A 26,366-nucleotide genomic window follows, 5' to 3' on the forward strand; every position below is an offset into this window, starting at 1 on the left:
TTATTGTTAGTAAAGAACGTGATTTAAAAACAAGGACAGTAATTATCGACCGGCAGTGAAATTAATGGAGGTGGGCGGGGCCCTGATCATTAGTGGGCGGAGCCTCCCGCCACTACTTTTCCACCGCAGATGAGTCGCATTCTGGAACGTTAGACCAACTCTGGTCGCCGTCAGAGTTCACGGTCTCTCGCTGTTTGTTCGACTTGCATAGTGACGTCATTGTGGCTATTGGTGTGTGTGTGTGTGTGTGTGTGTGGGGGGGGGGGGGTTGTGCTTTTGGGGGTGAAAAACTGAATCCACAACAACATACGAAAACATATCGCGATGCTTCACAGCTAGACAACAACATCTGAAGCGGCTGCGTGTGTGAGGGGCCGTGGCGGAGTGTGTTGTGCACATGCAGATAATTAGAACTCCCGTCACATGACCCGTTCAGAGCCCAACTCCGAGGAGGATTTGAGGGAAGTTCCTAAGAGTGGCCCCACTATTAAAGCATCAATATTAAATTCCACAAACCGTTTCAATATTTCATTGGGCCTATTTTCTTACAATGCAGCTCTCAGGGCTGGAATCAATATTTCAGGCGGTGAATCTTTCATGGGCCGGGCTTTAAAGCCGATTGCATTATTAATATTAGTGAGGAGGGGAGAAGTGACAGCTTTCAGCAACACGGAGGGGCTGTCAGTGGGGGGGCGGGACTGTCTGTGGGGGGGCGGGACTGTCCTTGGGGGGGCGGGTCTGTCTGTGGAGGGGTGGGTCTGTTTGTGGGGGGAGGAGCAGAACGCCCCTCACCACGCCTCCTCCTCTCTCTGGCGTCTAGAACAAAGTCTGGATTGCTGGAGTGCTTCTCCCAAGGTGCTCCTAGAAGTCCCATCTCTTCCCGAGCTCCTCCTCCTCCTCCTCTTGTAGCTCCGTCCCTGTCTCCTGTTGGTCCGTCTCCGTGACAACCGCCTCCTCCGTCTCCTCCGTCTCCTCCTCCTCCGTCTCCTCCTGGCCCCCCTCCATCTCCCTCTCCCTCTCCCTGATGATCTCCACCAGCCGTCTGAACTTCTGGTTGAGCGCCGCCATGCCGCCGCCCCCTGCCCCTCCCCCCCGCTCCTCCTCCCCCGCCTCCTCGCTCTCCAGCGAGCTCAGCGACCCCGCCCGCGACCCCCGACCCTCGAACTCGTAGGTCTGCAGCGAGTCGTAGGGCGGCTGCGTGAGGTCGAAGGTCACGCGCTTCAGCCGGAAGTTCAGGAAGTCCTCCATGCGCATGGGGAGCGAGGCCGCTGCCTCCCCCGTCTCCCCCGCCGAGGGGGGAGGCGGCTCCTCCCTCCCCCCTGGGGCGTAGGCGTCGGGGAGGGGCCCCTGCCCCGGGTACAGGACGCTCCCCACGCTGGCCCCCGGGCCCCGCCCCCGGGCCCCACGGCGGCTCAGCGACCCCACGATGCTGTAGGAGTCGGGGGGAGGGGTCACCTCGTTGCCACGGTGACAGGGAGGCCCCGACAAGGAGGGGAGGGAGGGGAGGGAGGAGTCGGTGTCGTCGAGCGTGGAGCCGGACGCGGTGGGGCTGGTGGGGGCCGACCCCCCCCCTCGCTCCTCGTGCTGGGAGGAGTAGGAGGGGGGGGGCAAGGGGGAGGAGGTGTGGAGGGGGTAGGAGGAGCTGAGGGGGTAGGGGGAGGAGTTGGTGGGCAAGGGGGAGGAGGTGTGGAGGGGGTAGGAGGAGCTGAGGGGGTAGGGGGAGGAGTTGGTGGGCAAGGGGGAGGAGGTGTGGAGGGGGTAGGGGAAGCTGAGGGGGTAGGGGGTGGAGGAGGTGGGGAGAGGGGAGGAGGTGTGGAGGGGGTAGGGGGAGCTGAGGGGGTGGGCTGAGGAGGAGGTGGAGGAGGTGGAGGTGAGGGCGGAGGTGAAGGGGTAGGCGGAGGAGGAGGAGGTGGAGGTGAGGGCGGAGGTGAAGGGGTAGGAGGAGGTGGAGGTGAGGGGGTAGGAGGAGGAGGTGGAGGTGAGGGCGGAGGTGAAGGGGTAGGAGGAGGAGGTGGAGGAGGTGGAGGTGAGGGCGGAGGTGAAGGGGTAGGAGGAGGTGGAGGAGGTGGAGGTGAGGGCGGAGGTGAAGGGGTAGGAGGAGGAGGTGGAGGTGGAGGAGGTGGAGGTGAAGGGGTAGGAGGAGGAGGTGGAGGAGGTGGAGGTGAGGGCGGAGGTGAGGGGGTAGGCGGAGGAGGAGGTGGAGGTGGAGGTGAGGGCGGAGGTGAAGGGGTAGGAGGAGGTGGTGGAGGAGGAGGAGGTGAAGGCGGAGGTGAAGGGGTAGGAGGAGGAGGTGGAGGAGGTGGAGGTGAGGGCGGAGGTGAAGGGGTAGGAGGAGGAGGTGGAGGAGGTGGAGGTGAGGGCGGAGGTGAGGGGGTAGGCGGAGGAGGAGGTGGAGGTGGAGGTGAGGGCGGAGGTGAAGGGGTAGGAGGAGGTGGTGAGGAGGAGTTCGGAGGAGGGGGGCGCGCTGAGGTCACAGCAGGCTGGGGTCACATCGTTCTGAATCACCGCAGGGTTCCTCTGGACCTGAGACACAGGAAGTAGCAGACAGGAAGTAGCAGACACAGTTACAGACAGGAAGTAACAGACAGGAAGTAACAGACAGGAAGTAACAGACAAAAAGTAACAGACAGAAAGTAACGGGCAGGAAGTCGAGCTTCACTTGATGAGAATGTTTTTGTTCAGAACATTACAACTTCAAACTCAGGGCATGTTGAGACCTTACTGATGGACTTATTTGGGATTATATTACTTTTATAATTGCAGCAATACCAACAAGAGAAGAGCAGCCCTTTTCTCCATTCTCCTAGTTTAAATTGAGATGAGTTCAAACTAATTAAATTAAAATTAAAATTAATTTAATTTAGTTGAATATAATTTTTGTCAAATTCTAATTCACCCAAATAATAAGTCAGCGTCCAATCCGACTGTACTCAGGTCTGTGAGAGACTAAATGAATTGACCGACCAAACAGCAGCAGCTGTTAAAACATGTTCACGTCGCTGAGCCATACGCTAAAAGCTTCATATCAAACACCATGTTCAGCATTTTAATACTTTATTGAGCGCCTTTGTTGGGTTTACCTTTGAAAATAATTACTTTGATGTTCCTTAATGAAATGCATATTAAATAATAATAATAATTCCAGTTTCCCAAGTCGTCGATAAGAATGGCTGAATAGCTAATTAGAAGCATTTCAGATGTAAGTTATAGCAGTCAGCACGACGAGGCCATAATTAGCGGTCAGAAAACCATTAAAATACATTTTTAACCGGAGGCTAGCGGGTAGCCACACAGAACGCACACAGAAGTGTTTTGGCCAGATGTTGTTTTATTAACCGCGTAAACCTTTACTAATCTCTTCACTGACGACACTGGAGGTATCTTCTCTTGAGGCATAAAATGCATTTGGAGAATTGAAAATTTAACTTGTGTTACTTCTTAATGTACAAATGTTCCGTTACATCTGCTAGTTAGCCCTCAAACTAACCCTCCCCCCTCCCTCCCCCTCTCTCTCCCCCTCCCCCTCTCTATTCCCCCCTCTCTCCCCCCTCCCCCTGATCATCTGAGTCGATTCCTGAGGATTGCATCGGAGCCTGCAGAACACTGATGTGATCTCAGTGTTCTGATCCAGAGTGCCGCTGCCTTGGATAGAGGAGTCTGTTCCAGTGACGCTCTACAGCTCAGTGCTGTGAAGAACACTGCCCTCGGATCAGCCTTTAATCACAACACTATTCAACTCTTAGCTGATCTCATATAACACAATGTTTGAATCGCACTCTCCATAGTTCAACACTAATAGCTGATCTCACTCTATACCACAATGTTTTAAACACACACTCCATAGTTCAACACTAATAGCTGATCTCATAAAACACAATATTTGATTCGCACACACTATAGTTTAACACTTACTGATAGAAACAGAATGTTTTAATAGAGGATCTTTACTTCTATAATGTCTCAGTAGAAACATCTATACTACTATCTATCTCTGGTCTGCATGTGTTGGACCCTAGAAATCTATTTTTGATAGACTGAAATACCACTTTCTTTCCCAGTACTTAAAATATTAAAGTGCTTATATAAATATAGTTTGAAAGGTTTATTTGACTAAAATACGAGTGACTAAAGTCAGAATTCTGACTTCAATGTCTGAATAGAAAGCTTTCTGACTTTGAAGTCAGAATTCTGAGTTTAAAGACAAAATTCAGATTTTCATCTTCTGACTTTCAGAAACTCAAAACAGATTCCCCTGTGTCCCTAATCCTGTTCCGTAGACGAGCGTGAGGTCATAAGGGGACATGTGATGAGAGGCCCGCCCTCACCTGCTCCCCGACGCCTCCTGCCGCAGTCGTCACATCGCCAAGGCCAGCGGCAGCTGTAGCGATGCCGCTAGCGTTAGCCAGCATGCTAGCGTTAGCCCGCATGCTAGCGTTAGCATTAGCCAGCATGCTAATGAAGCTCCGGTCAGCCTGCTGCCTCCACCCGGGCGGGGCTCTGTGCTCCGCGGGGGTCAGGGTGGAGGTCTGGGTGGGGGTCTTGGTGGGGGGGAGGAGGAGCAGGGAGCTGGAGGTGGAGGAGCCGGCCCCTGGGGGCCCGAGGTGGGCGAGCTGGGGGAGGTGCAGGGGGGGGTCCCGGGGCGAGGGCAACGTGTGCGCGGCGTAGCGGCGGCCGTACATGGGGGCGGAGCCCGGGCGTGGTCGAGGGGGCGGGGCCGCGGCCGGGCGGGGGGCGCGGCTCCAGCTGCAGGTCCTGTCCCTGGGAGCGTTCTGCTGGGTGTACCATCTACACACACACACACACACACACACACACACACACACACACACACACACACACACACACACACACACAGGCACACACACAGTCATACACACCCACAAACACACACAAGCACACACACACACACACACACACACACACACACACACACACACACACACACACACAGGCACACACACACGGAGGGGCACTGGTTAGTACACATAGACACAGAGATGCACACAAACATAGACACACACGGACACACACTAATGTACTCCCCCCCTCTCCCCCTAGCTCTCCCTCTCACACACACACACACACACACACACACACACACACACACACACACACACACACACACACACACACACACACACACACACACACACACACACACACACACACACACACTCGTTTCTGAAGCCGAAGCGCATCAGAGCAGCTCACATGTTGGGGTTGTGGTGTGCGTTGTTGTGCGTGTGGTTGTGCGCGGTGTGCATGTGTTGTGCGCGCTGCGTGCTCTGCAGGGCGGCCATGTCGAAGGCGGCCGTGTCGGCCTCGCCCCCCCCCTCGTCGTCGTAGGAGATGATGTTCTCCCTCAGGTCCTCATCTCCGGCCTGCGGGCAGAGGGAGTCCGGCTTCTGCCGCAGAGACATGGAGAGAGCACACACCACTGGGGGGGGGGAGGAGAGGGAGGGAGGGGGGGAGAGAGGGAGGGGGGGGGAGGGAGGAGAGGAGGGAGGGGGGGGGGAGAGGGGGGGGAGGGGGGGAGAGAGGGGAGGGAGAGAGAGAAGGGGGGGAGAGGAGAGGGGGGGGGGGGAGAGAGGAGAATAGAGGGAGGGGGGGAGAAGAGAGAGGGGGGGAGAGGAGAGGTGGGGAGAGAGGGGGAGAGGGGGGGTAGAGGAGGGGAGAGGGGGGAGGGGGGGAGAGAGGGGAGGGGGGGAGGAGACGGAGGGGGGGCGGAGAGAGAGAGGGGGACGGGGGGTCAGAGGAGGGGGAGAGAGGGGGGGGGGAGGGGGGAGGGGGGGAGAGAGGGGGGGGAGGGGGGAGGGGGGGAGAGAGAGGGGGAGGAACAGAGAGCAAAGCTTCAGACCACTCTGTATGAAGCCATGGGGGCAGCAGGGCAGACAGCATCGAGAGAGGTGGAGGGGTGGAGGTCGGTAGGGTGGTGTCAGTCTTACCCAGTAGTAGAGTGGTGTCATTAGGGTGGCGTCATTAGGGTGGTGTCATTATAGTGGTGTTGTCATTAGGGCGGTGTTAGGGTGTCATTAGGGTGGTGTAAGGGTGTCATAAGGGTGGTGTCAGGGGGGTGTCTTACCCAGCAGCGTGGTGATGCAGGCCAGCAGGGCCAGCAGCGTCACCATGCTGAAGATGAGCGAGGTGGAGGGCGAGGGCGGGGCCATGCAGACGGCGGGCCCCTCCCCCCGCCGCGCCCCCCGCCCCGCCCGCTCCTCGGTGCGCATGCCCCCCAGCAGGCAGGGGCACACGGTCACCGTCACCGTGCCCGTGCTGGCCAGCCCCGAGCCCAGGTCCCGCAGCACCACCGGCACGTACAGGCTGAGGAGCAGGGGGGCGCCGGGGGGGCCGGAGCCCGGGAGGGGGGCCAGCCCCGGGCCCACCACCAGGCTGGCCGTCACGCCTGGGGGGAGGGGGGGGGAGGTCACTGCCTGGATACTGGGCCTCACAGGAAGTATACAAAGGGGGCTTCCTGTCTTCTTGATCTCTATCTAGGAGGCTTCCTGTCTCCTTGATCTCTGTCTAGGAGGCTTCCTGTCTCCTTGATCTCTGTCTAGGAGGCTTCCTGTCTCCTTGGTCTCTATCTAGGACAGGGGTTTTCAAAGTGTGAGAGAGTGAGCCCCCCCTCAGAGAAAAAAATTCAGCTGAGCCCCCCCCCCAACTTTATCTAAGCATGTTTTAGCTTAACTTTTTTTAAATACATTTGAACATCTTAATCTGTGTAAACTGCCAGTTTACAGATTCATTCAGGGTCCCCGACTCTAAATTTTCTGAGTGTAATCAGATCTGCTTTTTCAGTCCAGAGATTCGACTATTCGGCGGGGTTTGTTTACCGGCGTTGCTATGGTGACCTCAATTATTATAACCAACTGAAAACGACGCCGGTTTGAAACTAAAACTGTGATTCTGAAAAAAGTATAAATGCTATCAAAATTCCGTTTAGATAGTATTGAAGATACAAGTGTGTAGATTTGTTTAATGGTTTGAACGATGGTAAACGGTTGAAAAAGGAATGAGTTACGATGTCTAGAAGTAGGTGTATCAGAATGGGCTGACGTCTTCAATGAAAACAGCTGAAAACGAAGCAGTATGAAACTAAAACTGTGATTCTGAAGACATTTTAAATGATATTGAAATTCTGTTTCGATATTATTGAAGATACAAGTGTGTAGATTTGTTAAATGGTTTGCACGAAGATAAACGGTTGAAAATTGATTTAGTTATGTTACTTCTACAGTTGAAGTACGACTGATGATTTGAATCATCGTCTTTCAGGGTTTTCTTCGGGTTTATTTTTTTCTCACGTCGCGCCCCCCCTGAAGAACTCTGGCGCCCCCCAGGGGGGGCGCGCCCCACAGTTTGAAAACCACTGATCTAGGAGGCTGCCTGTCTCCTTGGTCTCTATCTAGGAGGCTTCCTGTCTCCTTGATCTCTATCTAGGAGGCTTCCTGTCTCCTTAGTCTCTATCTAGGAGGCTGCCTGTCTCCTTGGTCTCTATCTAGGAGGCTTCCTGTCTCCTTGGTCTCTATCTTGGAGGCTTCCTGTCTCCTTGATCTCTATCTAGGAGGCTTCCTGTCTCCTTAGTCTCTATCTAGGAGGCTTCTCATCTAGGAGGCTCCCTGTCTCCTTGGTCTCTAACTAGGAGGCTTCATACAACCGTTACGACCATAAAGAGAAGAGGGTGGAGAACAGGGTGGAGAACATGAGGAACAGGGTGGAGAACAGGGTGGAGAACATGAGGAACAGGGTGGAGAACAGGGTGGAGAACAGGATGGAGAACATGAGGAACATGGTGGAGAACATGATAGAGAACATGGTGGAGAACAGGGTGGAGAACAGGGTGGAGAACATGATGGAGAACAGGGTGGAGAACATGAGGAACAGGGTGGAGAACAGGGTGGAGAACATGAGGAACAGGGTAGAGAACAGGGTGGAGAACATGAGGAACAGGGTGGAGAACAGGGTGGAGAACATGATCGAGAACATGGTGGAGAACAGGATGGAGAACAGGGTGGAGAACATGAGAAACAGGGTGGAAACATGAGGAACAGGGTGGAGAACAGGGTGGAGACCATGAGGAACAGGGTGGAGGACAGGGTGGAGACCATGAGGAACATGGAGAACCTGGAGAACCTGGAGCAGCAGTACCTTGGCCCTCCCGGATGCTGAGGTTCATGGAGGTCCTGGACTCTGGGGGGATGCTGAAGTGCACCGGGCTGTCGGCTCCACCCTGGTCCCGGTCGATGGCTCTCAGGACCTGCACCACCTGCTCACACGGATCGGGTTGGATGAGAAGAACCTCTAGAACCTGTAGAACCTGTAGAACCTGTAGAACCTGTAGAACCTGTAGAACCTCTCGAGCCTCTAGAACCTGTAGAACCTCTAGAGCCTCTAGAACCTCTAGAGCCTCTAGAACCTGTAGAACCTGCAGAACCTCTAGAGCCTCTAGAACCTCTAGAACCTGTAGAACCTGTAGAACCTGTAGAGCCTCTAGAACCTGTAGAACCTCTAGAGCCTCTAGAACCTCTAGAACCTGTAGAACCTGCAGAACCTCTAGAGCCTCTAGAATCTCTAGAACCTGTAGAACCTGTAGAACCTCTAGAGCCTCTAGAACCTCTAGAACCTCTAGAACCTTCAGAACCTCAAGAACCTCTAGAACCTCTAGAACCTGTATAACCTCTAGAGCCTCTAGAACCTCTAGAACCTCGAGAACCTCTAGAACAGTAGTATTTACTATGTTTTCCAGGAGAGCCCAGTGACAGGACTGAGTCCACAGGAGAGCCATTTTACCACAAAGTTTCAAAACTTTACCTTTAGGTCATTAACATGTCGTCCCTGAGGCAGTGTTCCCCGCAGAATTGTGTGAAACTGTGGAGGGCACCCAGTCCTTAGGGGGTCTGGGAGCGTGCTCCCCTGGAAGGAAATGTGCGACCTATTAACCTAGAATGCATCAACCTGGGGCACTTTGAGAGGAAAATTGAGACTAGTGTGAAGAATAAATTATTACTTTTTATGAAAATATTTGTAAAAAAATAATGAATTAAATATTTTCAATCAAAACGAGTGTGTTCATAGAATATCCCCCTTCAATAAAAATAGTTTACCATTCAATTTAAAATTCATTAATCTGGTGCACTTTGAGACGAAAATTAAGAGGCTAATCAAAAAAAAACGTACTGCCATGCGAGCCGCAAATAAAGGCTTGGCGAGCCGCGCAATGAGTAACGGTTCCCTAGAACCTCCAGCAGTCCATGAGGACAACGTCGGGAACCATCTGGGACTAGGGTGTGCACCCCTTATTGTGTTTTGTACGCCCTGGCACTTATAAATAGTGCTGAGCATTGTGCAGGGTCTTATCCTAGCTATCTCTGTTGTCTACGGGGAATGGGTTAACCTAGTGATAGTTAGTGCTTGGCACTCGGTCCTATGAACATCCTTACTGTACCAACAGGGAGATATTATTGTTTCTCTTTCTTCCGTCGCTTTGGATAAAAGCGTTGACTAAATGCCCTAAGTGTAAGTGTGCTTACAGGGGTCTGGGCTGTCCCGTGCCCCCCCCCGCCCGTATCTAATCTGAACTTTAACTCCAACGTCTTCGTTCTCCTGAGGAGTATCTCCTGAGGAGTATCTCCTGAGGAGTATCTCCTCCGTGGCTGTGAGCCCCGCCCGTGTGTCTGTGTCCACGCTCTGGATGACTGAGGCTGTGTGGCTCAGCTGCCCTCACATTAGATAAGAGCGGGATGCAATGTGACAGCATGAGCCTCCCCCCTCTCCCCCTCAGCTCTCCCCCATCGCCTCTCCCCCATCTCCTCTCCCCCATCAGCTCTCCCCCATCAGCTCTCCCCCATCAACTCTCCCCCATCAGCTCTCCCCCATCAGCTCTCCCCCATCAGCTCTCCCCCATCAGCTCTCCCCCATCACCTCTCCCCCATCTCCTCTCCCCCATCAACTCTCCCCCATCACCTCTCCCCCATCAGCTCTCCCCCATCAGCTCTCCCCCATCAGCTCTCCCCCATCAGCTCTCTCATATCTCCTCTCCCTCCCCCTGCTCGACGGCATCATCAGTAATGATCCCATCTATTGGATTCAGTCAGACACCAGAACCAGCTCCATTCATGATGTCATTACCACCGCAACCACAGATCCATCACAGGGGGGAGGGGGGGAGAGAGAGAGAGAGGGGAGAGAGAGAGAGAGAGAGGGGGGAGAGAGAGAGAGAGAGAGAGAGGAGAGAGAGAGAGAGAGAGAGAGAGAGAGAGAGAGAGAGAGAGACTGTGACCTGGCCGGGGGCGCTGGAGTCACACACGGCCGTGGCGTACTGCCGGTCCAGCTCCGGCGCGTTGTCGTTCTGATCCAGCGTCTCTATGGCAACCACCACCCGTGTCACCAGGCTGGGGTTGTCTGTTAGGGAGGAGGAGGAGGAGGAGGAGGAGGAGGTGGTGATGTCCAACTACCAGCCCTGCTATTACACTGTCTCACAGCCTCTGACCGCACTGAGCCATGGGAGGGGGGGGAGGAGGGGGGAGGAGGTGAGAGAGGAGGGGGAGGGGGGTGGAGGTGAGGGAGGAGGAGCAGGGAGGGGGAGAGGGGGGCCCTACCTCTCTGGGTGGCGATGGCGGTGATGTTGTGCCACTGCTCCTGCTCGCGGTCCAGCTCTATCACCGTGGTGATGAAGCCGGTGTCAGAGCCGATACGGAAGACCGCCTCGGGGTCCGACTGCGGATCGATGGAATACCTGGCAGGGGAGGGGGGAGAGAGGGGGGAGAGGGGGGAGAGGAGGGAGAGAGGGAGGAGAGGGGAGAGTGAGAGAGGGGGGGGAGGGGAGAGAGAAGAGAGGGGAGAGGGGGGAAAGAGGAGTGAGGGAGGAGAGGGGAGAGGGGAGAGGGGGGGGAGAGGGAAGAGGGAGGAGGGGGGAGAGACAGGAGAGGGGAGAGGGAAGAGAGGGGAGAGGAGAGGAGAGGAGAGGGGGGCGAGGGGAGACAGGGCGAGAGGGAGAGAGATAGTGTGTGAGTAAGTGAGCACTTAAGAGATGCTAGACTACCAGAGATATCTACCTGCTGGATCGCAGAGGCAGTACACTAGATAATGCTCGGCGTTAGCTGGTTGCTATTCTATAATGTATATAGATATATATTATCCAACATTAACGTCAGGCTAGCATGAATACATTGACACGATGAGGCTACCTGATGTTAGCGCTCTCCCCGGTGTCGGGGTCCACCGCCGACACACGGCCCACCGAGCACACCGGGGGGCAGTTCTCCGACACGTCCAGGCGGTACCGCGGCCGGGAGAAGCGCGGGGGCTCGTCGGCGTCCAGGATCAGGACCCGGACCCCCGCCAGGTCCTTGAAGGGCCCCTTGCGTAGGAAGCGGGGGTCCACCACCGGGTTGGACACCTCCACGGAGAAGGAGTACGAGCTGCGGCTCTCGAAGTCCAGCAGCTGAGAGAGAGAAGGTTCAGCTAACATAGCGTATACTAGCCCCATGCTAAGCTAATGCTAAGCTAACACAGGGTATACTGCCCCATGCTAACCTAATGCTAAGCTAATACTGTGTATCATGCCCCAAGCCAATCTAACACTGTGTATAATGCCCCAAGCTAAGCTAACACGCGTATACTTCGCCATGCTAAGCTAACACAGGGTATTCTGCCCTATGCTAAGGTAACAGAGTGTATTCTGCCCCGTGCTAAGCTAACACAGTGTGATAATGCCCCATGCTAAGATAACAGAGCGTATACTGCCCCGTGCTATGCTAACACAGTGTGATAATGCCCCATGCTAAGGTAACAGAGCGTTTACTGCCCCATGTTAGGCTAACACAGTGTATGGTTAGCTAAGCTAACATGCTAAGCTACACAGTGTACCCTCCCAATGCGAACCTCACAGCGAGGTGAAGCCACGGGTGAAGCCGACCCCCGCGCCTCATCAGGACACCAACAAGAAACAGACCGTAGACAGACCTACACTCTAAAGCCCTGACCGGGTCGTGGTCGTGGTCGTGGTCGTGGTCGTGGTCCTGGTCGTGGGGGTCTGAGCGCCAGTGCTCCTTCAGCACCCAGTAATGCCATTTTGTACGTACAGCGGGACTATTTCTGTTCCCGCTGTCGTCGTGAAATGAGCCTCCTCCGACAACGGGGACGGAGGCAGCGGCACATATGTGGCCCATTATCTGCTCCGCTGCTTCCGTTCTCCCCGCTCGCTCGTTCTTCTTTCTGTTTGCCGCACATCTCTCCTCTGTGAGTTCCTCTCGTCCTGGACTCCGAGAGCTCTCTAATCCAAACCTTTCAGGAGAAAGCTCGTTTGAAGCCGCGTACCTCTTCAGAAATAGTTCTGAATAGAGAGACGGGAACTGTGCTCACTTCAAGGAGCAAGCGAACACAGTCACCAGAATCTAATATACCGCATTACGGGCCCATTGTTAAAACCAATTCAAGCTGTGCCTGCTCCACATTGGCCCTCCAGGGGGGGGGCCCACCGGGGGAGACGGACCGGAAGAGCAGAACTGGTTCAGGAAGGCTCCCTCCCTTCGACCGCCGCTTGGTTTCTGTTTGACCAAGAGGAAATGGGAACCCCTACAACAAAGAACTGTAATTCATTCATTGTGTTGTCAGACTTAATGTTCTGCAACAAATCAGATCATGTTCAGATCATCCAAAATCGTATTTCTTCTGTAACATCTGAGATCATCGTTAACATCTGAGATCATCGTTAACATCTCAGATCATCGTTAACATCTGAGATCATCGTTAACATCTCAGATCATCGTTAACATCTCAGATCATCGTTAACATCTCAGATCATCGTTAACATCTGAGATCATCGTTAACATCTCAGATCATCGTTAACATCTCAGATCATCGTTAACATCTCAGATCATCGTTAACATCTCAGATCCTCTGTACGACTCAGATCGTGTTTGATTCCAGGAGGGATGGAGGCCAGGGTCCTGTTGGATCACCCCCAGCCCCCCCAGTCCCCCCCGTCCCCCCCGTCTCCCCCGTCTCCCCCATCCCCCCCAGTCCCCCCCGTCTCCCCCCGTCTCCCCCGTCCCCCCCGTCCCCCCCTTCTCCCCCGTCTCCCCGTCTCCCCCATCCCCCCCAGTCCCCCCCGTCTCCCCCCGTCTCCCCGTCTCCCCCGTCTCCCCCAGGCCCCCCAGTCCCGGGCCGCCCCCCCTCACCTTGTTGAGCACGATGACGGCCTCGCGGTCCCGGGCCGTGAGGTTGAAGGTGTCTCCAGCGCCGTCCGTGTCTACCAGGGTGAAGTCCAGCTGGGCGTTGACCCCCAGGTCGGGGTCCGACGCCGTCAGACGGCCCACCTCCACGCCCGGCGCCGCCAGCTCGGAGACCGAGAAGGTCCACGCGCCTGAGGAGACCGCCGCCGGGCGGGGGAGCACACAGATCAGATCACAGCGTCGCTCCCCGAGGTCTGCCCCGTCTCTGTCCCCGAGGTCTTCCTCCCCGAGGTCTGCCTCGTCTTCCTCCCCGAGGTCTGCCTCGTCTTACTCCCCGAGGTCTGCCTCGTCTTCCTCCCCGAGGTCTGCCTCGTCTTCCTCACAGAGGTCTGCCTCATCTCCTCTGCGTCCATCGGAGCTCCGGAGCCCCAGAGTAGATGGCGCAGATCTCTGGGAGGATGAGCGCCGGGAGGACTGGGAGGGGTACGGCATGCACCCCACATGGTGGGTAGCATGAACGTGACAGAATGAGTGAATGATATGAATGAATGAATCCCGCTGACTGCAGAGGGAGCCTGTGGCGGTCAGACACACGCTCTCTCGTGTTCCCATGGAAGAAGTAAGAGGTCTAACTGAGGCTCTAAATCACCCCCAACCCCGTGAATCAAACCCAGGTGATGGGTCGGGGTGTTAAGTGGTCTTCTCTCTGCATCCATCAAAGCACTTAAAGGTTGTATCAGCCATGTTGGGTGACTTCACTTCTGTTGGTATTTGAAGTGTGATCTCAGACAAACAGGGCCAGCTGGCCCCTCCCTTCCGTGTTTCGTGCATCCAGTAAAAACCATCATAAACGCAGCGCAAAGACCCACCACATCCACTCCTTGTCGGAATACTATTGATTTTGGTTTTAAGCGGTTGGTTGTACCATTTGTTTTTTGTGTACGTTTTTTTGACGGCTTCGACTGCTTATGAGGCGGGCCGCTAAATGATCAGATGAATCTGATCATTTACGTTCCGGCCGAGAATCGCTGAGTCAACCTTCAGGTCCAAACTCCCCGTGCCCCATGCAGGAGCCAGTCCATCGTTCATCCAGCCTCACGGACATGCTCCTGGAGAGCCAGGTCCTCGGTGGATCGAACGGAGGCGTCTCGCTCAGGGCCACCTGGACGCTAGGGGGCGCCGGGGATCGAACCGGCGACCTCCCGGTTACCGGCCGACCCGCTGTGCCTCGTGGTTCCACGTGCCGCCCGCTGCGTCCCCTGGGGCCTCCTGAGCGGCGCGTCGGAGAGCGCAGACGGAGAGCTGGGTGTGTGCCGTGTGAACACCGTGTCTCCATGGCGTCCCGTGGGTCTACACAACGGTGTGATCTCACGGCGGCGCGGCTTTCTGCGTCCGTGCCGCAGCAGAGGGGCAGTCTGACAGCGACACCGGAGGGGGCTCACAGGAGACACGGGGCGTTTAGACGCCTTCTCCTCGCATCCAAGCAGAATGCTGAACGAGGGTTATTTACATCAGCGCACGGTTTTACTGTCAACGGCGTACATGGCTACCGCGAGGCCGTTGGCCGTGATTTATACAGTTATTTATCAGTGAATAAATAATGCAACACGTTAAAAAAATATTGATATTTTCCTGTAGAGCTCCGTAATACAGAATATATATCAACGCAGAGAGGAGTCTGTGAACGTGTGTGTGTGTGTGTGTGTGTGTGTGTGTGTGTGTGTGTGTTTGTGTGTGCGTGTGTGTGTGTGTGTTTAGATGTATATGTGTGTGTGTGTGTGTGTGCATAAGTGCGCAAGTGAGTCTGTGTATGGGTATGTTTATATGTGGGAGTGTTTAAATATTCAAATGTAGCCCATATGGATGGGCTGTCAGGGAGCAGAGTGGTAAAAAACGAATGAAAGGATAATGGAGAGAGAGAGGGAGGGGGAGAGAGGGGGAGAGAGGGGGAGAGAGGGGGAGAGATGTGTGTGTATCTCCAGACGAACGTGGGTTGTGATTCTACCCTCTATTGAAGCAGAAACAGAAGAACTTTGAGATGAAATATTGATAGAATAGAACGGAGCAGGACCAGATAAGAGCACAATGATGCAGCTTCCTCCAAGCCCACGCCCCCTATAGGGTCTCAAACCACTCCGACGTCACCCATACCGCCAACATCTGGAACGTCCGGAACACCTCAGGTGATTTCTCAACCAGGGGGTCAGCTCAGCTCAGCTCAGTCCAAGGAATATTGAAAGGCACTGTGTTACATATCTGCACTTCAGAAAATAAATGGAATCCAAAACGGACCAAAGGTATAATGAACAAGAAAGAGATATATATACGACTGGGTATAAAAAGCAGTGACCCCAGAATGCTGCAAGCACCACATCGACATCACAAACCTCGAACAAAAATCCAAAGCCATGAATATCTCTCAATACAACAATCTGTGTGTCTCATTTGCATCAGCACTAATGTACTGGAACTGTCCTTCCTCATATTTGGACATAACCATGGCAACAAAGAGTCAACGACTCAGCAATCTACAAACTAGCAAACCAGAGATGATCTGATGATCTGATGATCTGATGATCTGATGATCTGATGATCTGATACCAGAGATGATCTGATGATCCGATGATCTGATGATCTGATGATCTGATGATCTGATGAACTGATGATCTGGTACCAGAGATGATCTGATGGTCTGATGGTCTGATGATCTGGTGATCTGGTTCCAGAGATGATCTGATGATCTGATGATCTGATGATCTGGTACCAGAGATGATCTGATGATCTGATGATCTGGTTCCAGAGATGATCTGATGATCTGATGATCTGGTTCCAGAGATGATCTGATGATCTGATGATCTGGTTCCAGAGATGATCTGATGATCCGACCCCGGGGGGACGGATCAGATGAGCTCTTACTGCGCCTGAAGTGGGGCGGGTTGTCGTTGACGTCGGCCAGCGTCACGGTGACGGTGGTGGTCCCTGAGAGCCCCCCCTGGTGGCCCCCCATGTCTTTGGCCTCCAGGACCACCAGGTACTCCTCCTGGGTCTCGCGGTCCATGTCTGCCACCGCCGTCCTCAGCACCCCTGGACCCCCCGGAGACACACGTCAGCAGCTGCGCCCCTCTGATAGGAGGAGGCAGCCGTAGCAGGGGCCAATCCGCTCCCAGGGTCCTGCCCCCCTCTGATAGGAGGAGGCAGCCGTAGCAGGGGCCAATCCGCTCCCAGGGTCCGCCTCCTCTTGGTTCCCTGATGTCACCACCTTCTCTATGGATTGTTTTGTGTTGCGTTGTGTTGTGTTGTTTTTAGATTGTGTTGTATGGTAGTGCAGTCTATTGTTTTGTGTTGTTTTGTGTTGTTGTTATATTGCATTGTGTTGTTTTATATTGTATTGATGATTTGCTGTCACAACCAGATCCTCTCTGGAATGAATAAAGTCTTATCAAATCAAATGTAATCTATCTAATCGAATTAAATCTAATCCAGTCTGATCCAATGTAATGTCATGTAATCGAATGATGAATAATTTAATCTAATCAAATCTAATCTATTCTTCTGCCCCAGCTTTAAGGTCCAGTGGATTCCCAAAGTGTTTTCTCTCTCGGTCAGCGAGGATGTTCAGGGAGGAGGCGGAGGGCCTCATGTCCCCACTGTAGCCCTGTAGCCCCCCCCCCCCCCCTCATTAGCATAGATCTGCATATCGAGGGGCGATGGGTTCTATCAACACGATTCATCACAAATTGTGCTTGTGTGTGCGTTCCTCTCTCGCCTTCTCTTTGGTGGAACAGTTTTTCGTTGAATTTGAATTTCTGCACATAAAACGGTTCTATTCAAAGTCGTACTTCAAAGAGGAGTCAACCATGAAACATAAATTGTGATCGCAGGCGGGCTCTGACTGCTGAGTGAAGTTGATTCAGGACTTTAGGAACCGGATCACAGCGATACCAACACCACCGAGGGACTGAAGAGTGCACACACACACACACACCAACACCACAGCGTGACTGAAGAGTGCACACACACACACACACACACACACACACACACACACACACACACACACTAACACACACACACACACACACACACCAACACCACCGTGTGACTGAAGAGTGTGCACACACACACACACACACACACACACACACACACACACACACACACACACACACACACACACACACACACACACACACACACACACACACACACACCAACACCACAGCGTGACTGAAGAGTGCACACCCACACACACACACACACACACACCAACACACACACACACACACACACCAACGACTGAAGAGTGCACTCTGTCATTATGGCGTCACCATTCCCTGGTGTCACTCAGTGGGAGAATTAATGTTCTATCGACGCCACATGACCAGGACATATGGTCCTACACACACACACACACACACACACACACACACACACACACACACACACACACACACACACACACACACACACACACACACACACACACACACACACACACAGTAACCCTAACACACACAAACACACACACACTAACACAAAACACACACACACACACTAACAAAAACACAGACACACACAAACAAAGAAACACACATACCCACACACTAACAACAACACACACATACTAACACCAACACACACATACTAACAGCTACACACATGCACTAACACACTCACGTACACTAACAAAAAGACACACACACACTAACACGTACATACACAGAAATACACTTAAAAATACACACACTCACTCTTATATATACACACTTACACACTCATACATATAAACACACACTCATGCATACACACTAACACACACACCCACACACACACATATAAACACACACACTAACACATACACACAAACTAACACACTTACACACATACACACACACTAACACGCACACACATACACATATAAACTCACGCGCACACATACACGGCAGGGAGGGTCAGGTGGGAGCAGTCCTTTAATGAGCGTGTGGGGCGTGGCCTCTGACCTGTCTGGGCGTCGACGGAGAAGGCGTCCTGGCCGTGGGTTACTGTGTACACCAGCCGGGCGCTATAACCGTAGGACGGGTCGTCTGCGTCCAGCGCCGTCACCTGGATGATGGAGGTTCCTGTTTGAGAACACAGATCCTTAGAGAACACAGAACCACAAGGTTCCTGTTGGAGCAGAACATAGAAGCATAGAGGCTCCTGTTGGAGAGGGGGTAGAGAACACAGAACCTTAGAGGTTCCTGTTGGGGAGGGGGTAGAGAACACAGAACCACAAGGTTCCTGTTGGAGCAGAACACAGAACCTTAGAGGTCCTGTTGGGTGCAGGACCCAGAACCTTAGAGGCTCTGTGTGATCTCTGGCATGCATCTTCTATAGGGGATGTGGACAAAGTGCTGTTTGAGTGGCAGCAGAACCCGAGAAGCAGATGTGTTCTCTGCCTGCCATCTGCGTCGGCTAATTGGCAGAACCTTAACGAGGTTCACCTCACGAGACATCGAGCTGATGGATGGCTCGGAGAGATGATGTCACCTCTTCCTCCGCAGTTGCGCTGATCTGCAGTCCGCGGTGTGTGTGCTTGTGTGTAATAATGTCTGTGTGTGTGTGTGTGTGTAGTGTTCATGTGTGTGTGTTTAGGTGTGTGTGTCTCTGCGCGGACAGACGATCAGCACTGAGCTCTGCTCTCCACGCTGACAGTCCGCTCCAGATCGGCAGTCATGCGTGTCGCCGCGGTTACGGGACGGGAATAACAAACGAGGAGCGATGGACGAACGCACCCATGTCGGCCATCTCGGTCACCGTGGCGACGTAGCTCCCGCGGGCGAAGGCGGGCGCGTTGTCGTTGATGTCCTGCACGCGGATCAGGAACTCGGAGGACGGCTCCAGGGCGCGGCCCGTGCGCCGGTCTGTCGCCGTGGCGACCAGCCGGTACTGCTCCTTCTCCTCGCGGTCCAGCGACTTGGTGACGTGGATGTTGCCCGTGTTGCCGTCGACGACGAACACGGAGCCCACGCCCTCGCCCTCCAGGGTGTAGCGCGTGCGGCCGTCGCCCGCGTCCATGTCGCTGTGCAGCTGGGGACACAGGGGGCACACGGTGACCCCTGACCCCCAGGGTGACCTCCGACCCCCACGCACACGTGACCTCTCAACCCCGCGGTGACCTCTGACCCCCACGAGGCAAGGACACATGGAGGGTGGAGGTGGATTTAGGATGCTTAGGAGACAGAGGAGAGGAGATCGGACCCAGGAAGGGTTGCTCAGTGGGTCTGAACAGGGGTGGGGGTGGGGGTCGGGGCGGGGGTGGGGGCGGGGGTGGGGGGTCGGGGCGGGGGTGAGGGTGGGGGCGGGGGTGGGGGTGGGGGTGCATGCCGCTGACGAACTCACTGGAGCGAACAGGCCAGGGGGGAGGGCCTGTTATGGTGTTAGTGTGTGTGTGTCTGTGTGTGTTTATGTGTTAGTGTGTGTGTGTGTGTGTGTGTCTGTGTGTGTGTGTGTGTGTGTGTGTGTGTGTGTGTGTGTGTGTGTGTGTGTGTGTGTGTGTGTGTGTGTGTGTGTGTGTGTGTGTGTGTGTGTGTGTGTCCACAGTGGACCAGAGTGTCCGTCTGTGTGCGTCTTACAGCATCCATCTGTCCATGTCTCCTCCTACTCCACCACCCATCTGTTTATCCAGCGTCAGTCTCCCACTCTCTTTATGTCACACGCATCACTCTGTCCCTCTCTCTCTCTCTCTCTCTCTCTCTCTCTCTCTCTCTCTCTCTCTCTCTCTCTCTCTCTCTTTCTCTCTCTCACCCTCCCTCTGTCTCTCTCTCTCTCACCCTCCCTCTGTCTCTCTCTCTCACCCTCCCTCTCTCTCTCTCTCTCTCTCTCTCTCTCTCTCTCTCTCTCTCTCTCTCACCCTCCCTCTGTCTCTCTCTCTCTCTCTCTCTCTCTCTCTCTCTCTCTCTCTCTCTCTCTCTCTCTCTCTCTCTCTCTCTCTCTTTCTCTCTCTCACCCTCCCTCTGTCTCTCTCTCTCTCTCTCTCTCTCACCCTCCCTCTGTCTCTCTCTCTCTCTCTCTCTCTCTGTCTTTCGTGTGTTTTCATGTGTTAGTATGTGTATGTGTGTGTATGTTTGAGTGTGTGTTTTTCAGTATATGTGTGTGTATAGATGTGTGTATGTGTGTGTGCGTGTGCATATGTGTTTGTGTGTGTGTGTGTGTGCTAGTGTTTGTGTGTGTTTATATGTTTGAGTTTGTGTATGTTTGTGTGTGTGTAAGCGTGTGTGTGTTAGTGTGTTTCTGTGTCTGTGTGTGTTCGATGTTTGTGTGTGTGTTTTTGTGTGTGTGTGTGTGTGGGTGTGTGTGTGTGTGTGTATTTATGTGTCTGTGTGTTTGAGTGTATGTGTTTGCGAGCGTGCGTTCGTTCTTGCATGCGTGTGTGTGGATGTATGTGTGTGTCAGTGTGTTCAGATGTATGTGTGTGTGTGTCTCTTATTGTGTGTTCAGGGCTCCCAGCCATCATCTCCTCTCTGGAACGTCCACGTTTCCCTGAGCCACATCTGCACATGCATATAATCCTCACGTGCACACTCACGTGCACACGCGTGGCCACTCTGGCCCTGACTAAATGCTGCAGCGTTGGCGTTTGGGGGGAACATGTGATTGTGAATCCGGTGTCGTGGGACCCCCCTCCACAGACCCCACTAAGAGGGGCTCATCCCGTGCACTCTGCACGGACACGTGCACTGTGCACGTCTGCTGGGGTGCGAGGGCGAAGGAAGAGGATTAGGGAGCGTTTACAGCTGGCTCCGTGGCGGGGATCGTCCTCTGCTTTGTTGAGGCGGCGCCCGTTGATCTGCTGCCTCTACAACCCTCCCTCCCGACGCGCCGCCCGTTCTGCTGCTCTTTATTACCACCCCCTCACTGCTCTCTGCTTCATTTACTCTCTCTGTGTTCCCCGTCTCCCCTCTCCGCCCCTCTCCAGCGCTCTGCTCTACTCCCTTCCTCTTCCTCTTCCTCACGCGCTCTCTCCTCTGCTCTCCTATCATCTCCTCTCCTCTCCTATCATCTCCTCTCCTCTCCTCTCATCTCCTCTCTCCTCTCCCCATGACGCCAGTCAGGGAAGATAGAGAGAGAGGGAGGAGGAGGGGAGAGGAAGCGAGGGAAGGAGAGGAGCTAAGGAGCAGGAAGCAAGAGGGGGAACGAGGAGAGGAAACGAGGGCATGGAGGGAGGAGCAGGAGATAGAACAGGAGGAGAGAGGAGATGATGGGAGAGGAGTGCAAGGTAGTGGGGACAGAAAGGAGAGGGAGAGAGCTCTCTCTCCCTCTCCTTTCTGTCCTCACTACCTTGCTCTCCTCTCCTATCATCTGCGTTCTCCTCCTCCTCTCTCCAGCTGTCTAATCTTCTGTTCTCCTCTCTCTCTCCCTCTCCTTTCTGTCACCATTCCCTTGCGCTCCTCTCTCATCATCTCCTCTCTCCTCCTCTCCTATCTCCTGCTCCTCTCTCCATGCCCTCGTTTCCCCTCTCCTCGTTCCCCCTCTTGCTTCCTGCTCCTTAGCTCCTCTCCTTCCCTCCCTCCTCTCCCCTCCTCCTCCCTCTCTCTCTATCTTCCCTGACTGGCGTCATGGGGAGAAGGGAATGAAGCAGTTCACACTGTCCTCTGCTCTCCTGGTCTATTTACACCCTGTCTCTCCTCCTTCCAACTCTCTCTGCAACATCACCGTCACCAGGCTCTGCTCCCTCCTGCAGCTTAGTGAGGGGCCAGCCGAGGTATTATGGGATGGAGGACAAGTGGCACTGAGGAGTCACCTTATCTCTACCGGCTAATCAAATCTCCACACTCAGCGGCAGGAGGCCCAACTCCCAGGGCACCCCAGGGTGTCATCTCACCCCAGGGCACCCCCGGGTGTCATCTCACCCCAGGGCACCCCCGGGTGTCATCTCACCCCAGGGCACCCCAGGGTGTCTAAAGGAGCCACACACCGCCCAGACTCAAACCAACGCCCAGCTGCCTTTATCCAACCACTCCGTTGCCTCTCGTCTGACCCGTTTGGCAGAACAGTGGCATTGAAACACAACGCGAAGACTACTGCCTACTGCACAGCAGCGTGTACCTTCTGCGTCTGCGTGGGATGCAATAAGTCTCCTTAACATCGGATGGCGCTAGTCTGCCCCTCCCACACACCACGCTGAGTCACTGGTTAACCAATCAGAGTGTCCAATGGCTCCATCAGACTTTGCATGTTGAGTCGAACCACACACCGTCCGCGCGGGTCCAAAAGCTTCAAACACATCTCAACACACAGAACAGATTTATAGATCTTCTAAAGTCTGAGTGTCCCCAAACGTTTCAGACGGCCAACGGTTGGGCCGGTGTGTTCCTCGCTGAAGGCCGTGCAGCAGCAGGCTCCTGGTGGCTCACATCTCCGTGACGATATCAATAACAGTCAGGGAGGAGGATTAAACATTCATGAGGTGTACACGGCGGCGGCTGTGAATCCAATCGGAGGCGTCAGATAAAGTATGCAGGGTACAGCGTGTAGGCAGCAACATTACAGCTGATATCATCCCCTGCCCTCTGCTCCTGCAGACACTCTGGAGGAGAGGGAGGGAAGGGAGGAGGTGGGAGGAGGTGGGAGGGAAGGGAGGAGGTGGGAGGAAGATGTGTAGAACCCCGGGGATCCATGATCTCCTACAGAGAGGTTCTCCCAGCATCGTCATGGTCCTCAAACATCACAGGAAAGAAAAGGCTCTTTTTAAGACCCAGAAGAAACAGACATATGCTGCTGCTGGTGTGTGTGTGTAGGTATGTGTGTTGGTTTTATAGTGTGTGTGTGTTTGTATGAGTGTGTGTGTTTATTTGTGTTTGCATCTGTGTGTGCGTGTGTGTTCTAGGGTGTGGTACTACAGTGCGTGGTTTCACGGTATGTGGTTCTGGAGTGCGTGGTTCTATGGTGTGTGGTTCTACAGTGCGTGGTTCTACGGTGGTGGTTCTACGTTGGTGGTTCTACGGTCGTGGTTCTACTGTGAGGTTCTACGGTGTGTGGTTCTACGGTGGTGGTTCTACTGTGAGGTTCTACGTTGGTGGTTCTACGTTGGTGGTTATACGGCGGGGGTTCTACGGTGTGTGGTTCTACGGTGGTGGTTATACTGTGAGGTTCTACGTGTGTGGTTCTACTGTGAGGTTCTACTGTGTATGGTTCTACGTGGTGGTTCTACGGTGGTGGTTCTACTGTGTATGGTTCTACGGTGGTGGTTCAACGGTGGTGGTTCTACGGTGGTGGTTCTACTGTGAGGTTCTACGGTGGTGGTTCTACTGTGTATGGTTCTACAGCGGTGGTTCTACTTGGTGGTTCTATTCTGGTGGTTCTACTGTGAGGTTCTATGGTGGTGGTTCTACGGTAGTGGTTCTACGGTGGTGGTTCTACGTGGTGGTTCTACGGTGGTGGTTCTACTGTAAGTTTCTACTGTGAGGTTCTACGGTGGTGGTTCTACGGCGGTGGTTCTACGGTGGAGGTTCTACGGCGGTGGTTCTACGGCGGTGGTTCTACTGTGAGGTTCTACGGTGGTGGTTCTACTGTGTATGGTTCTACAGCGGTGGTTCTACGGTGGTGGTTCTACTGTGAGGTTCTACTGTGAGGTTCTACGTTGGTGGTTCTACGGCGGGGCTTCTATGGTGTGTGGTTCTACGGTGGTGGTTCTACTGTGAGGTTCTACTGTGATGTTCTACGGTGGTGGTTCTACTGTGTATGGTTCTACAGCGGTGGTTTTACTGTGAGGTTCTACTGTGAGGTTCTACGGCGGTGGTTCTACGGCGGGGGTTCCGGTTCCTACCCGTCCGATCAGCACGGGCTCTGGCCCCCGGTACTCCTCGATCACGAAGAACTGGTTCCACAGCCAGCTGCGGCGCCGGCGGCCGGCCGGGCGCCAGGGGGCGGGGTCCTCTCCTCTGGCCGGCGCCACGCCCCCCGCCGCCGCGGAGGAGGGGGGAGGGGGGGGCTGCCGAGGCGGGAGTCTCCCCGTCTCCATGACGACGGCGGTCTGAGTCATCCCCCCAGACGGGTTCCGCTCACCCCGGGCGTCCGGCGCGGAGGTCGGCCCGCCTTCCGCCTCCAGAAGAGGCCGGTCCCACGTTCCCCCCTCCAGAGGGGACCCGTCGGGACCCGGGCCCGGGGGAACGGGGGACCCTCCCCCGGGGGGGGGGTTCTCCGACCCGGCCCCTCGGAGCCAGAGGGCGGAGAGCAGCAGCAGAACCGTGGGGGAGGCCATGCCGGTTCTCGAGGGTTCCTCTGGAGGTCTGGGACGGCTAGCTCCTCCAGGAGAGCCCTCCGCCCACGGGCATGGTCCACCGGCCACAGGGGTCTCGCTGGGGGTCTGCGTGTGTGTCTGTTTCTGTGTGTCAGTGTGTGCGTGTCTGTGCGTGTGCGTGTCTGTGTGTGTGTGTGTGTGTGTGTGTGTGTGTGTGTGTGTGCGTTTGTGTGTGCGTGTCTGTGTGTCAGTGTTTGTGTGTGTGTGTGTGTCAGTGTGTGTGTGTGTCTGTCTGTGTGTCAGTGTGTGTGCGTGTGTCAGTGTGTGTGTGTGTGTCTGTGTGTCAGTATGCGTGTGTGTGTGTGTGTGTGTGTCAGTGTGTGTGTGCGCGCGTGTGTGTGTGTGTATGTCTGTGTGTCAGTGTGTGTGCGTGTGTCAGTATGTGTGTGTGTGTCTGTGTGTCAGTATGCGTGTGTGTGTGTGTGTCAGTGTGTGTGTGTGCGCGTGTGTGTGTGTGTATGTCTGTGTGTCAGTGTGTGTGTGTGACTGTGTGTGTGTGTGTGTGTGCGCGTGTGAATGGGAGTTATTAATTGCTGATTCCGGGGACCCACTGATGAGGGCGGTGGTGGGTGTGGGGTCCCCTCCCTCGGGGTTCTTTAAACGTTTCAGAGGTAGATGGTGGGTTTGTTCTGCTGATCCCGCTGCTGTCTTTGTTCTGCTCAGAGCTAATCTTCAGTGGGCTCCGCTGGGCTCTGGCTCCACTGCTCTGGTCTGTCCAGGTACCTGCAGCCCAGATAACAAGGTTCATCTCTTCATTAAAACAGCATCTGACGGCGCTTTATAGCGCCAACGTGGTGCAACAGAAGAAGTTGTAATGGCTATCAACAATATTCATAAAAACGACTAAATAATAAATATAAAAGTTTTGTCGTTAATTTTATTTGCAATCCTCGATCCATTGAAGCCATGCCAGAGCCCCCACGCAGTACACGGTCAGTCCACCGTGGCACTGCACCACACAGCTCTGTTCTGTTCAGTCGGATCCTGTTGAACCTATTAACCCAAAGTGGGAACCTAACTGATTTAAGAACCAATATCCTTATCTTGCATGGCCAGATTGATTCTTCAATCGATTTGAAAACATTAATTGTGTTTCCTGTCTCTGTTCGTCCAATCAACAGGCTCTGGAGAGAAGTCATGTCGGATTCGACATGCCGGTCAGGACAGAGGTCAGGGCAGACGTCAGGGCAGAGGTCAGGGCAGAGGTCAGGACAGAGGTCAGGGCTGAGGTCAGGACAGAGGTCAGGGCAGAGGTCAGGGCAGAGGTCAGGACACAGACAGAGGTCAGGACAGAGGTCAGAGCAGAGGTCAGGACAGAGGTCAGGGCAGAGGTCAGGGCAGAGGTCAGGGCAGAGGTCAGGACACAGACAGAGGTCAGGACAGAGGTCAGGGCAGAGGTCAGGACAGAGGTCAGGACAGAGACAGAGGTCAGGGCAGAGGTCTGGGCACGGTGAAGGCAGCCTCCTCTCGCCTCCTGATACCCCCCCCCCCCCGGAGGTCCACAGCCTCTGTCCCACCACGCTCCTCTACAGGGGAACGACCCACATCAACACGTTACATATTCATCATTCATCGTGCATCCCATAATGTTGTAAATAATGACCCCCTTCTGATTCCTTCCCGCCTCGTCCCAGCAGAGCCTCATTACCGCCCGGCTCACTGATGTGTTTTATTCATCTGAGTGTGAGACGTATCACCATGGAGACAAACAACATCAACAGCATGATGGCCGCCGTCATCCTGGCGCTTTGATGTCGGAGTGACGGACAGGGCTGGAATAAACCAGTTCATTCAATTCAGCGCACATCGCTGTGTCCATTGTTTCTAACGTCACGATTCCACCTGTGGCTCTGGAGGCAGAGCGGGTTGGCTGGTTACCGGAAGGTTGCTGGTTCGATCCCCGCCAGCTC

The 26,366-nt window shown here is 54.4% G+C and overlaps 1 protein-coding gene across 1 annotated transcript; it reads right to left on the reverse strand.

Moving 5' to 3' along the window:
• Nucleotides 1–861: 861 nt before the first annotated feature.
• LOC130392737 (cadherin-24) lies at nt 862–26,195 on the reverse strand. The gene is made up of 20 exons (XM_056603247.1): nt 26,154–26,195; nt 24,983–25,050; nt 23,983–24,064; nt 18,950–19,244; nt 18,176–18,295; nt 16,092–16,259; nt 13,182–13,366; nt 11,211–11,443; nt 10,599–10,756; nt 10,280–10,401; nt 8,213–8,266; nt 7,664–8,124; nt 6,126–6,390; nt 5,212–5,405; nt 4,597–4,743; nt 4,326–4,497; nt 2,491–2,523; nt 1,375–1,584; nt 1,036–1,281; nt 862–924 (listed from the first exon to the last, which is right to left on the reverse strand). Exons 1-20 carry the CDS (start codon nt 26,193–26,195, stop codon nt 862–864), a joined length of 3,318 nt encoding a protein of 1,105 aa, XP_056459222.1.
• Nucleotides 26,196–26,366: the final 171 nt, after the last annotated feature.

The sequence above is a fragment of the Gadus chalcogrammus genome, chromosome 12, assembly GCF_026213295.1.
Source record: "Gadus chalcogrammus isolate NIFS_2021 chromosome 12, NIFS_Gcha_1.0, whole genome shotgun sequence".
Taxonomy (NCBI): domain Eukaryota; kingdom Metazoa; phylum Chordata; class Actinopteri; order Gadiformes; family Gadidae; genus Gadus; species Gadus chalcogrammus.